The sequence below is a fragment of the Melitaea cinxia genome, chromosome 18, assembly GCF_905220565.1.
Source record: "Melitaea cinxia chromosome 18, ilMelCinx1.1, whole genome shotgun sequence".
Taxonomy (NCBI): domain Eukaryota; kingdom Metazoa; phylum Arthropoda; class Insecta; order Lepidoptera; family Nymphalidae; genus Melitaea; species Melitaea cinxia.
The window spans coordinates 6348430-6362827 of record NC_059411.1 but is presented as its reverse complement, the minus strand read 5'-3'; the positions used below and the strand labels follow the sequence as shown (position 1 = coordinate 6362827).

The 14398-nt window shown below is 35.5% G+C and overlaps 1 protein-coding gene across 1 annotated transcript; it reads right to left on the bottom strand.

Moving 5' to 3' along the window:
• Nucleotides 1–740: 740 nt before the first annotated feature.
• Nucleotides 741–2690, bottom strand: LOC123662480. The gene is made up of 2 exons (XM_045597321.1): nt 2358–2690; nt 741–1083 (listed from the first exon to the last, which is right to left on the bottom strand). The coding sequence occupies exons 1-2, from the start codon at nt 2688–2690 to the stop codon at nt 859–861; spliced, it is 558 nt and encodes a 185-aa protein (XP_045453277.1). The 3' UTR covers nt 741–858.
• Between the last annotated feature and the right edge of the window lie 11708 nt (nt 2691–14398).

Below are 14398 nucleotides of genomic sequence, written 5' to 3'. Positions count from 1 at the left end.
CTCGACCGATTTTAATAAAATTTTGTGGGCATATCGGGTAGGCCTGAGAATCGGCTAACATCTATTTTTCATACCGCTAAGTTATAAGGAGGGGGGGTTTAAGTGGGTTAATAAGATATATGGCAAAGCAACGTTTGCGGGGTCAGCTAGTAAAATATGTAAATATTACAATGTATATTCTATTTTTTTGGAATAGTCCTAAATAGTAAACAAATATGGCGTACTTCCGACCACAGACAATAGAGTAATATTGTAAGTATAGTAAAGTGACACAAAGAGCAAATGATTGAACAATATTAATAAGCCATAGACGAATATAAAATTCATTTTATGATCAAATATTAACGCTAACATATCGCTAAAATGATTTCAAAACCTAATAATATATTGAATATTTTTGCTAAGAATTAGTAGAGGTTACAGAATTACGAAAATATATATATATATATATATATATATATATATATAAATCGAGCATCGAGCATAAAAGGCAACAAATTTATATTTCGTTTATGTGAAATGGTCGGTAAAAAAGACGCCTGTTGGGGCCAGTGCCCTGTGCCGTAATGGTTAGGGAAAACTGGTGCCCGATGCTGGTTAATGAAGTGGACTGTATTTTTTTTTTTGTATCGTATATTGTTGCTTAAAATATAAAAATATATAAAATTATGGACGGCTTGGCGTCGCGGATAAAGAAAATATTAATGTTGACGGCTCGGCGTCGCGGATGACAATTTAATTCGTCAGCGCTGCGCTCGCATCGTCGCCGGCACTCCCCGCCCCTTGCGTCGCGCGCGCCCCACGCGATCATCAGGCGCGCGCGTACTCAAACATACTCCCCGCGTTGAAGAGTCGTCTTCAATATTTACAGTCGGCGGGGGGGGCATATATCATGTTGAAGACTCGTCTGATTGCGACCTTCCCGGTGCGAATGTCTGCCACCCTTGCAACTCCATCTTCACCCGGAAGCACTTGAAGAATTCGCCCCAGCAACCACATGATTGGTTTCCTGGACTTGTCCTTTATCACAGCCAAGGCACCCTCCTTCAACGTCTCCTGCGATTGCATCCACTTTGTTTTCTGCTGAAGTAAAGTAGCATATTCATTAGAGAACCGATTTCAAAAGTGTTGCTTCAGTAGTTGGATTCTGTTGAACTTGCAAGAGATGAGATTTTGGTGACAGTGATCACAGACTGCGGTGCGAATAAGAGAGATCGTCCAATAAGGAGATGAGCTGGTGTTAAAGGACAAAGATCAGAAGGATCGTTGGGCAAAGGTGTAAGGGGACGTGAATTTAATGTTACCTCTAATTGATTTAATAAACCATTCATTTCTTCGTAGTCCAGAAACGTTAAACTCAAAACATAGAATAGGCTGGAATAAACGTAAACCTTATACCTTCTTCAGTCGTGTCTGCCGGTGAGAGCCGCTTAAGAAGTACTGATAAGGCATTAAATGCATCTTGTAACAAATCTAATCTATACATAAACTTAAGCTACTTTAAAATAAATTAAAAGCTTCCTTCGTCAGGTCCAAAACATGCTATAAATGCAGAGTCCCTGTTGCTAAACATACAAACTCACAGACGTAAGATTTTATATGTTTGCAGTCTTTTGCAGGTACTGTCATTACTGGCTGGTATAATAAAAAAAGGGAAATAATACGTTGTTATTTTGAAAATATTATAAATCTAGAAATTAAGTTACAGAATATATAGTTTTATTAAACGAAAAATATAACACTGACTATCGTATAAAGAAGACAACAAGCAGGTCTGTTCTTAGCCTTCGTGAACCGATATCTGCGGGATAGTCCTTGGAAAGGATACCACACGATTTGGAATTTGAGAAACTTTCTTATATTTTGATATAAACTATAGTCTAAAAATAAAAATCTGCGTAGAGTTAGAAGAAAAGAATACCCTAAAGTCGTGGGTGATTCCTAAGTATTTTGATTATATATGAAATACAGAACGACGAGGGTATCTGTATGTTATTTAAATTAACACAAGTAGAAGGAAGACATTTAATGACGTTAGATAAAATTATGTAATTGTTGCCTTCCTTATAGTCACTAGCATCAGACTCCATTATAAGAGAGCGTGACTGTGAACTATTAAGGGGCTGATTACTGATATCAGACATTTGAATTTTAATTGGAGTAGTATTAAGTAGGCCTGCAGTACCATCTAGCTCATGTAATTCATTTAAATGTTCACTAGTGATATCCGAATGCACTGAAGTATTCATCGTATGCCCAGAACCAAGCCAGTACTGATATTCATCATTAACATCTGGCAAGTCTATGTTAGGAAGTTCAACAACCTTACGCTTGTGTGAATGTGCATAAGAGCAAACCGGAACCGAAGTGTCCCGCGAAGGAAGTGAAAGACTCTGGATCAAGGCACGACCGGCAGACACGAAAGAGTAGTACTGGCAATCAAAGGCCTCGCGTCCCTGAGCCTCGTCCTCAAGCATATCCGAACACTCGTCCAGCTCACTCTGTAAAGCATCGAAATCATCGTATAAACCTTCAATTTTATCTAAACGCAATTGAAGTTCGATCTGTGTTTGTAAATCATTAATTAGTTTACTGTGTGTAAGCGATTTCACAAAAATACCAAAGCTAATAAGCTTTCGCTTAATTATAACTTGTTGTCCAATCAAATGTTTTATTTGTTTATTACTCATTGTTAACTTTGATTAAAATATTAAATATTATTCTCAGTTATTATAATTTATTAACAATGAGTTATTAATTTGCAAGAATTATTTTAAAGATTGTTTTTATTAGCAAAAAGCAAGCAATGTTTAAAGTTTTAGTACAAAGTAGAAACAAATTTAAACTTCAATTCATTAAAATTTTAAAGCAATTTGAGTTAAAAATCCTTATGAAAAAGTAAAGCAACTAACTACTAGTATATGCAATTGCTATTGAAAATAGCTAGGCGCCTAATATTGCAACTACGATGGTACAATTTTATTTTTGAAATACCGACCTGTAAATAAAAAATTATAAATTAGCAAATTTGTTAAAAAATCAATTTGAATGCGAGCTACAACTAATGAAAATGATGATCTAAGCTATTATTTAATGAATAGTAATGCTAATGATTGTAAAAAGCTGGCGATTAATTTATTTACGTAGGTAGATGCTAAATTTATAAAAAGTTAAAATATAAAAATATTTACGTAAAATATTATGATTTAATCTTATATCTATAGAATTTTATTGGATGAATACTCTGGTTACTGATTATGATGATCTAACGAATCCAAGACTACGAAATAATGAGATGAGAGAAAATTACAAAATGGTATGAAATGAATCGAAAATGAAATGATGATTGATGAATGATAGGATGACACTAGGATATGGAACGATCTCACGTGTATCCTTGATGTATGATGATCGCAGCTTCTGTCGTTTCCAAGACCTGATGTATTCCTGCTGACTAATGAATTGCTTCTTGTCCGGGAATGTCAGCTATGAGTGCAGCAATGTTCACTCCGGCGAAACAACTTGAACAGAAACAATGCAAGGCGGTGACTTTCGCTCGACCTTTGACGTAGCCCTTTCGATGTTTTATGCGGCTCGATGAACCATATGTTGGGGCCAGTGCCCTGTGCCGTAATGGTTAGGGAAAACTGGTGCCCGATGCTGGTTAATGAAGTGGACTGTATTTTTTTTTTTGTATCGTATATTGTTGCTTAAAATATAAAAATATATAAAACTATGGACGGCTTGGCGTCGCGGATAAAGAAAATATTAATGTTGACGGCTCGGCGTCGCGGATGACAATTTAATTCGTCGGCGCTTCGCTCGCATCGTCGCCGGCACTCCCCGCCCCTTGCGTCGCGCGCGCCCCATGCGATCATCAGGCGCGCGCGTACTCAAACAACGCCAAAAATAAAATTGACAACAAAATAGGGCCGCCTGTGTCTAAAAAAAAAAGTCGACCCTATTAATATTATTGTCACATTATTTGTATTTACTATGAATAAAAAACCTGGCGCCGGCGGCACGCTCTCTCTAACATCTACAAAAAAGGACTAATAAATAACATTGTACTCCACGAAGCTCTCATTGGGTAATCCTAAGTCTCATCCTAAAGTTTCAAATTTTTTTCCTGGGAACTACAGTAAACGTTTATGCCGTTGCTATGTGGTATACTTTAATATTATATGGGATAGCGTTAAAAATGTTTAGGATGAAATTGATATTCAGAAATATTTATAATATAAAATAAAACCTTTACAATGAACACTTTACCATAAATGATTGACATTTGCAATATTTTGTAAGCATTTTTTGCGCTCAACATAAAAAAAAAACCAAAAAAAAAAACAATTAATAACAAAATACAAATTAATAACAAATTGCTTTACGGTTATATTATTTAACAAGTTATAATTCGTGAAAATTTAAAATATAGTTAAAGAACATTGCCTATTTTATCGCTCATGCTGCTCATTCACTTACATAGAGCAACACGGAGGGGAGTAGCCATTGCGTTTGTTACCGATACAACACTGTCTGTCATTTTTTGCGGGGGGAAATAACACACATGCTTACTTTATTTAATTCCCACACAAAAATAATCGTCTATCACTACGAAACTCACACATACTAAATTAAAAACACACTTACATTTTTCACACACACATAGATACATTCTGTGTCATTACAGTATAATGACACGCCGCAACTACACTGACAAGTTGCTTACAGCCGTGGTTGTAACAACTGTCGATATGCATTATCGATAAATTCAAGTACTCCGTTAGGGAAATAAGGTTTTTAAAGTGATACAAAGGTAAGATGTTATTATAAAAATAGAGTTAATATTTATTATACTAGAAATCAAACGACATGTAAAATAAACGATTTTAAAGAGTAAAGATTTGATTGTTTGTTTGTTAGTATTGAATTGGCTCCGAAACTACTGGACCGATTCAAATAATTATTTCACCGTTGAAAAGCTACACTATCCCTGAGCGACATAGGTTATACTATATTTTCAAAAATATTAGGGATCCTTACTAAAACTCCAATAATGTAACCCAAGGGATAAAAAAATAACCTAAAAAATTCCATACATTGCGTGCGCTGCAAAAACTAATGATAATAGAAATATGTAATGTAGTAAGACTTTGTAGAACACATCATTATCTACAATAATTGTATTTGCTCGCAAATGAAAAAAAAACTGACTTTAATTACATCGACAAGTAATACATTGATACGTAATATATACGCGTTATCAAAGGTTACTCAAAAAGTTGTTATTATATCTCGATGAAATTTGAACGCGACCACATGATAAACATCAGCTTTCTGTTAAATTAAAAATCATCAGAATCGGTCCACCCAGTCAAAAGTTCTGAAGTAACATACATAAAAAAATACAGTCGAATTGAGAACCTCCTCCCTTTTTGGAAGTCGGTTAATAAGTGTCGCTACAGGCGACAGCATATGTCTAACTATTATAATTATGCTACAATACGTTTGGTGCAACGTTGTTGTGCCAAACAATGCCAGTCTACAATAAACGATTTAAAGTTAACCCACATTTTGAGGAGTTGATGATGTACACGGTGATGTCAACGAATCAGGAATAGGGAGCGTAGTACTAATGGCATCATAAGATGATAGCCTGTCATCTGCTAGATTGAATGATTTGTTGATGACTCTGAAAGGGTGGATTTAACATTGTTAATTTTCAAAGTTGATAAATCTAAGCTTCATTTCACTACTATGACTAAGGTGAACCATATCGTGATTACCTTCTACATGAGACAAAAAAAAACTTACGGGACAAAAACAGTGTGGCGTTAGTGTTGGTTTGGTGCCCTCGACTAATCCTTCTATTGTTCACCAACACTTGAAAGCTAGTGGTATTGATATGATCTGAACAAATTACACTATTTTTTGTGGGCATCCAGGTTAATCTGTTATTACATTTTTTCCATGTATCCCTTAAATTTGGATTTTTAGAAAAGATTACTAAATTTGGATAGAAAGACTGGTTTTGATAAATTGTTTTATTTTTATAAAAACTTTTCTAATATTTTTAGATTTTTATCGTCGTACAGAAGTTCACGTTTGATTTATGCATATAAGAAAATTATTAACGGAATATAATTCTGTCCGATTTTATAACTGTATGTATAATCCTTGTAAAATTATGAAAGCCATATTCTTAATGTGCATTTAATAAGTGTATAAAAATAGGAAGAATTTGATTGAATAGTATAGAAGAAGTTTATAATAAGACTGCCATGTTACAGTGATCTCAGAAAGTGCCAATAATAGATTAAGTCGTTGATGGTAATCGTAGATACAGAAGAAGTTGATAATAAGACTGCCATGGATGTTAGTGATATCAGAGAGTGCCAATAATAGATTGTCGTTGATTTTGTAATCGTAAAATTTATACGATCTAATTATGTTAAAGTTTAATAAATACTAGTTTAATACATACACAATAATTATTGTTTTATTTATGGGTACATTATTTGCAAATTTAATATTATAATATACGATTAGTTTAATATCCATATATTAACAACTGTAAGTTAACCTTGCACTCGGTGCCGTATGAATAATGCCGTAAATGAGTTTAATATTAAAAATACGAGGCATTAACAGACATACGTAGATATAAACTACGATATGATAGACTTACATAAATATAAAAAACATATATGTATATATATATATACAATATATAAGTAAATATTTTAGTATACAATATATAAAACACACTCATATAAATATATACATATTAAGTAAACTACAAATCACGACAGTTATGACTTAATGAGCGACGTACAATGCTTTTAAGGCGTTATGATTTTTTTTCTTTTTATGTAACTAACTAATAATAACTAGTTCGGCAAACAAGCGTACGGCTCACCTTATCGGTAGCTTATAGACGCCTGCAACAGCAGAAGCATCGCAAAAGTTTGCCGACCCTATCCCAGGAGCTCTGGTCATCTTACTCACCAACAGGAACGCAACACTGCTTGAAAACAGTATCATTCAGCTGTGATCTTCTGTAAGCTCGAGGTACCCCAGACGGGCTGCTCCATTTGAGCAGAAAATTTCCTGCTGTGCCCTACCTCAGTTTTAAAGCTTGTACTACAGACGAAAACTTAACTTTTGTTTTGTGTACATATATATATGTGTATTTTGTGTACATATGTATATACATATTTATAAATTATTTGAAATACTTTCAAACAATTTAAATGTACTAATCTTTATGACATCCAGACCGCAAACAAAATATATTTGTACAAATAAAAATGAGACAAATATAATAAAAATAATAAGTAGGTATATAAAAAAAGCAATATGTAGAATAGTCTTGATCAGTGGACTCACGTCGACTTTTGGAAATTTTAAGACTAGTTATTAAGGTTTCTAGGATTCTAGAGTTGCAGTGAAGTACCGATGCATGTTTATACAAAAAAAAAAAATGGAATAACAAAAGCACGGGCATAATAAGCCTGTGGATATATCACTTAAATAAATAAAAAAATGAGAAGTCTTGAAAAAATATTTGCAAATAATATTGCATAAATTACGTCCGCATGGAATAGTGGCATAAATAGCGGTAGTGTATAACTGAATCGCAATTGCAAGTTTCGGGCATAAAAATAAAAGTAATTTTGATGAAATCACAAGTTTCTTGTTTAACGTTAGGTACATAAACGTAAAACACCAAGGTAACAAACAAACAAACAAACCCTTGATTTACGTTAGCTAAGATATGTATTTATACATCTATCTTAATAATAATAATAATATATATAAAAGCGAAAGGTCACTCACTCATCACGAAATCTCCGAAACTATAATACCTACAAACTTGAAATTTGGCAGGTAGGTTCCTTATAAGACGTAGGCATCCGCTAAGAACGGATTTTACGAAACTCGACCCCTAGGGGGGTAAAACGGGGGTTGAAAGTTTGTATGAAAGTCCTATGTTTTTGAAGCAAGAGACTTGAAATTTAAAATTTAAGCTCTATAGATGGTGAAAAGGTTTCCAAATAATGTATCTTTAGAAATCAACCCCTTTTTGGGGTTAAAACGGGGGATCGTAGGTTGACTCACTGATCACGAAATCTCCGAACCTATAATACATACAAACTTGAAATTTGGCAGGTAGGCTCCTTATAAGACGTAGGCATCCGCTAATAACAGATTTTACGAAACTCGACCCTTAAGGGGGTAAAACGGGGGTTGGAAGTTTGTATGAAAGTCCTATGTTTTTGAAGCAAGAGACTTGAAATTTAAAATTTAAGCTCTATAGATAGTGAAAAGGTTTTCAAATAATGTATCTTTAGAAATCAACCTCTTTTTGGGGTTAAAACGGGGGATCGTAGGTTGACTCACTGATCACGAAATCTCCGAAAATATAATACCTACAAACTTGAAATTTGGCAGGTAGGCTCCTTATAAGACGTAGGCATTCGCTAAGAACAGATTTTACGAAACTCGACCCTTAAGGGGGTAAAGCGGGGATTGGAAGTTTGTATGAAAGTCCTATGTTTTAGAAGTAAAAGACTTGAAGTTTAAAATGTAAGCTCTATAGATGGTGGAAAGGTGTCCAAATAATGTATCTTTAGAAATCAACTCCTTTTTGGGGTTAAAACGGGGGATCGTAGTTTGACTCACTGATCACGAAATCTCCGACACTATAACACCTACAAACTTGAAATTTAGCAGGTAGGCACTTTATAGGGCGAAAACTATCGCTAAGAATGGATTTTACGAAACTCGACCCCTAAGGGGGTAAAACGGGGGTTGGAAGTTTGTATGAAAGTCCTATGTTTCTGAAGTAAGAGACTTGAAATTTAAAATGTAAGCTTTACAGATGGTGGAAAGGTGTCCAAATAATGTATCTGTAGAAATAAACTCCTTTTTGGGGTTAAAACGGGGGATCGTAGTTTGACTCACTGATTACGAAATCTCCGACACTATAACACCTACAAACTTGAAATTTAGCAGGTAGGCTCTTTATAGGGCGAAAACTACCGCTAAGAATGGATTTTACGAAACTCGAACCCTAAGGGAGTAAAACGAGGGTTGGAAGTTTGTATGAAAGGCCTATGTTTTTGAAGTAAGAGACTTGAAATTTAAAACGTATGCTCTATAGATAGCGAGAACGTGTTCAAATAATGTATCTTTAGAAATTAACTCCATTTTGGGGTTAAAACGGGGGATGGTAGGTTAACTCACTCATCACGAAATCTCCGAAACTATAACAGCTACAAACTTAAAAATTGGCAGGTAGGTTTCTTATAGGGCGTAAACATTCACTAAGAACGAATTTTATTAAACTCGACCCCTAAGGGGATAAAACGGGGGTTGGAAGTTTGTATGAAAGTCCTATGTTTTTGAAGTAAAAGACTTAAAATTTAAAATGTATGCTCTATAGACAATGAAGAGGTGTCCAAATAATGCATCGTAGTCTATATATATATAAAAGAGAAAGTTCACTTATCATGAGAACTCAATAACCACTGGATGGTCCATCCATCCAGGATGGACAAAGATGAAATTTGGCAGGGAGGTAGATTATAGTTAGTAGACGTCCGCTAAGAACGGATTTTGTGATATTCCACCGCTAAGGGGGTTTAATTGGGGTTAGTAGTTTGTATGAAACATATACAGCAGCTATAAGTTCGCCTGATAGGTTATTTATACTGCAGCCTGAAAATAAAACTAAAAATGTGGTTTATAGAGAGGTGTTATAAAAATAACTATTAAATTATACTAAATTGCACCTTTTAAAAAGTTACTCAGTGTGATAAGCACTTCAAATGACTGAAATAAAAAAATAATTTGCGTTAAACATCTTAATAGTAATGCATATCTTCATAACCACGCTAACGTAGTCGCGGGCAACAGTTAGTGTATTATAAAACAAAGTCCCCAAAAGTGTATGTGATCGATTCCCTCAAAATCTACTGAACGGATTTTCATGCGGTTTCACCAATGGGGAGAGGGCTTCAAGAGGAAGGTTTACGGAACGGCTAAGCCGATTTTGACGAGAGTTTCACTGGAAATTTACCGGGAAAACGTTGTGACACACTGATTTACACGCGGGCGAAGCCGCGGGCACAGCTAGTAATATATATAAATGCGAAAGGTCACTCATCACGAAATCTTCGAAACTATAACACCTACAAACTTGAAATTTGGCAGGTAGGCTTCTTATAAAGTGTAGACATCCGCTAAGAACGGATTTTACGAAACTCGATCCCTAAGGGGGTGAAACGGGGATTGGAAGTTTGTATGAAAGTCCTATGTTTTTGAAGTAAGAGACTTAAAGTTTAAAGTGTATGCTCTATTGATGGTGAGAAGGTGCCCAAGTAATGTATCTTTAGAAATAAACTCCCTTTTGGGGTTAAAACGGGGGATGGTAGGTTGACTCACTCATCACGAAATCTCCGAAACTATAACACCTAAAAACTTGAAATTTGGCAGATAGGTTCCTTATAGAGCGTAGACATCCATTAAGAACGAATTTTATGAAACTCGACCCCTAAGAGGATGAAACGGGCGTTAGAAATTTGTATGAAAGTCCTATGTTTTTGAAGTAAGAGACTTGAAATTTAAAATGTATACTCTATAGATAGTGAGGAGGTGTCCAAATAATGCATCGTAATCTATATACCTATATAAAAGAGAAAGGTCACTGACTCACTCATCACGAGAACTCAAAAACTGCTGGATGGTTCATTCATCCAGGATGGACAAAGTTGAAATTCGGCAGGGAGGTAGATTATAATTAGTAGACGTCCGCTAAGAACGGATTTTGCGATATTCCACCGCTAAAGGGGTTTAATTGGGGTTGATAGTTTGTATGAAACATATACAGCAAGGTCGGTTTAAAGCAAAATAACCGCGTTGCAACCTTATGTGTTCAAGAAACATTTATATTGATCACTTATAAGTAGTACAAAAATATATATTTTTTACAATATCTAAACCTTTACGTTGCTAGGATACTTTTTATTTATCCCTGTCGTCACGGAGTCACGGAAGAGAGTGTGTTACGCTATTCCGTGGCATATATAGTTACGTAGAACCATATTAAAAACTAAATTGCATGCAGTATATTTTAAACATATTTACACTACAATACTATATTATTACTACATTATTTCATACCACAATTCAACGAACGAATTCAACGAACCATTTTGTTAAACGCGACGCGCGCTTCACGCGGACGTAGTCGCGGGCAACAGTTAGTGTATTATAAAACAAAGTCCCCAAAAGTGTATATGATCGATTCCCTCAAAATCTACGGAACGGATTTTCATGCGGTTTCACCAATGAAGAGAGGGCTTCAAGAAGAAAGCTTACGAAACGGATAAGCCGATTATGATTAGAGTTTCACTGGAAGTTTGCCGAGAAAACTTTGTGTCACACTGATTTCAACGCGGGCGAAGCCGCGGGCACAGCTAGTACTTATATAAAATTGTCTTTTTAGTTGAGATATTTGGGACTTCCAGTCGTCACTGAGAGTGCACGTCAATTTGGCCTGCCGGAATACCCATTAAGCGCAACGACACATCATTCGACATTGCATTAGTCCTAAGCGCTTATCTAATACTATTAAACGAGCCATTCTTGTATGTATATAATATATAATCTGAATCTCGGAAACGGCTTCAACGATTTTCATGAAATTTAGTATGTCGGGGATTTCGGGGGCGATAAATCGATGTAGCTAGGATTCATTTTTAGGAAATGTCGTTTTATACCTGTTTTTAGGCAATGAAAAAATGGCTACAATACCGTTAGAATACGAAGATAAATTTCGCAAATGTCAATAAAGTTGTAATAGCTTACGTGGGCAATCGACCGAGGTGCCCACGGTTCAAATCCTCATATCTCCAGATCGATTATTTTTTTCTTTTTTTTTTAAATTGCACTCATGATTTTTTATTAAAAAAACACGATTACTAAAAATACCGAGCTAAGTTCGGTCACCCAGGTACCGAAATTGTAAACAGAAAGATATTTAATGACATATTTAACTAACTTTTAAGTAGATGAAGTCGAAAATAATGTGTCAATAAATAATGTCAAAATTCAAAAAGGTACACGTATTAAGCAAGTGCTCTTTATTGCTAGTCTATTTTCAAAGGAGTCACTTGTTATGTCTTCTCTATAATATAAAAATGAGTCGCTGAATGTGTTGCTAAGCGCAAAACTCGAGAACGGTTGGACCGATTTCGCTAATTCTTTTTTTAAAATATTCCTTGAAGTACGAGGATGGTTCTTACGGAGAAAAATTCTAAAAAAAAAAAAAAATTTTATTTTCCTGAAAAAGTCTAAAAACAACACTTTTCTATACTCCCATACAAAAGATTTGTGATAATACTTAAAAGTCAATTTGAACTTTAATACCATACGATAAAGTTTGTGTTAGGCGATACGAAGTTCGCCGGGTCAGCTAGTTTATAATAGAATTTTAATTTTTTTATTCAGTCCACCTGATTTATCTTTTCTTTTACTTCTGTCTTTAGCGCGATAGTTTACGTTCGACGTAAATCAACATTTTGGTATTCGCCAAAATTAAGTGTCCTTACTATAAATGCGCCTACGTAGAGCTAATAGCCACTAATGCTTATTACACACAACCAATAAAATTAGTTATTTCATATAATAAATATATGATATCTCAAATAAAGACTCGATTGAGAAGGGATGCTGCTACTATTTTTTAGTACGCTTCAGCCTGTAATATCCCACTGCTGGGCACAGGCCTCAGTTGAAAACGTTGAAAAGTGTTCAAAAAAAGAAAAAATGAGTGGTATGAGGTACCTCAATCTGAACATCTGTATTTGTAATACAGATGTTTGCCTTGGTCTGGGTGCTTATACTCGTAAAAAGAAAATGGAAGGTGTTGTGCTGCGGAAAGTGCTACGATAAAAGTTAAATCTAAAAAATCTCAAAATATTTCTGAATTACATTAACTCGCGCTTACTATTAATAAAAAAATATAAATAATAATCTACTGTTTTCCTCATCGTCGTCGGTAAATTGTATGCAAAAGTGTTGATTGAGAGGGTTGTGAATGAAACAGACGATAAAGTATAGGATACACAAGCAGGATTTAGAAAGGGAATGGGATGTACGGATCAGGTCTTTTCTTTGCGGTGCATAGCCGAAAAGTGTTTGGAAAAAACAAAAAAGTCTATTGCGCGTTCGTGGATTTGCAAAAGGCCTATGATAGAGTGATGAGGAATGAATTGTGGTCAGCATTGTCTATGAATGATGTGAGCAGTGTCCTCATACGAGCATTGCAATTTCTTTATAGCGATTCTAGTGCTTGTGTGAGGATAAATGGAGCATACACTGAATGGTTTAATATCGAAAAAGGTGTTAGACAGGGATGTGTAGGGACACCGTGGCTGTTTAATCTATTCATGGACAATTGTTTGACAGATTTAAAAGAGAATGAAAATGGGTTGAGAATAAATGAGTTACCCGTCAAATGTCTTCTCTATGCTGATGATCAAGTATTACTTGCGTCTTCGCCCGAGGAGTTGCAGGAGATGGTAACTGATATGAGTGGAGCCTTCGTAAGAAAGGGAATGAAGATGAATGTAAAGAAAGCGAAAGTGATGGTGTTTGAAAGAGATGGGGCAGTGACAGACTGCAATATCGTGATTGGAGATGAACAAATTGAACAGGTGCATGAGTTTGCGTATCTGGGTTCAAAGTTTACAAGAGATGCAAAGTGTGAGAGTGATATTGAAAGAAGAGTGAATGCAGGAAACAGGGTGAATGGAGCTTTGCACTCCTTTATGAGCAGTCGGGAGGAGTCTTACAAGGCTCGTTTGGCTGTGCATGAGGGGGTGTTGGTTCCGACACTCATGTACGGAAGTGAAAATTGGGTATGGCAGAAGAAACATGAAAGCAGAATAAATGTGTTTGAGATGAGATCGTTAAGAAGTATGATAGGAGTTAAACTGAGTGACAGGATAAGAAATAGTGAGATAAGGAAACGTTGTGGTCTGAAAGAAGATGTAGTGACAGAAATTGAGAAAGGTGTGCTCAAATGGTTTGGTCATGTCGAGATGAGTGAAGAACGATTGACGAAAAAAGTGTATAAGGCGAGTGTGGATGGAAGGGTTGGAAGGGGTACGCGGGCCTCGGTGGACGTTTCGAAACCAAATAAGGGACGTTTTGAAAAAAGGCCAGGTCAAGAGTACCCTAAACCGAAGAGCATGTATGATGGGAATAATGAAAGTGGACGAAGCAAAAGAAGTATATAAGGATCGCAGCAAGTGGAAAGAAGTGGTCTCTACCTACCCCTACGGGAAAGAGTCGTGATTATATGTATGTATGTATGTATGTACTATTT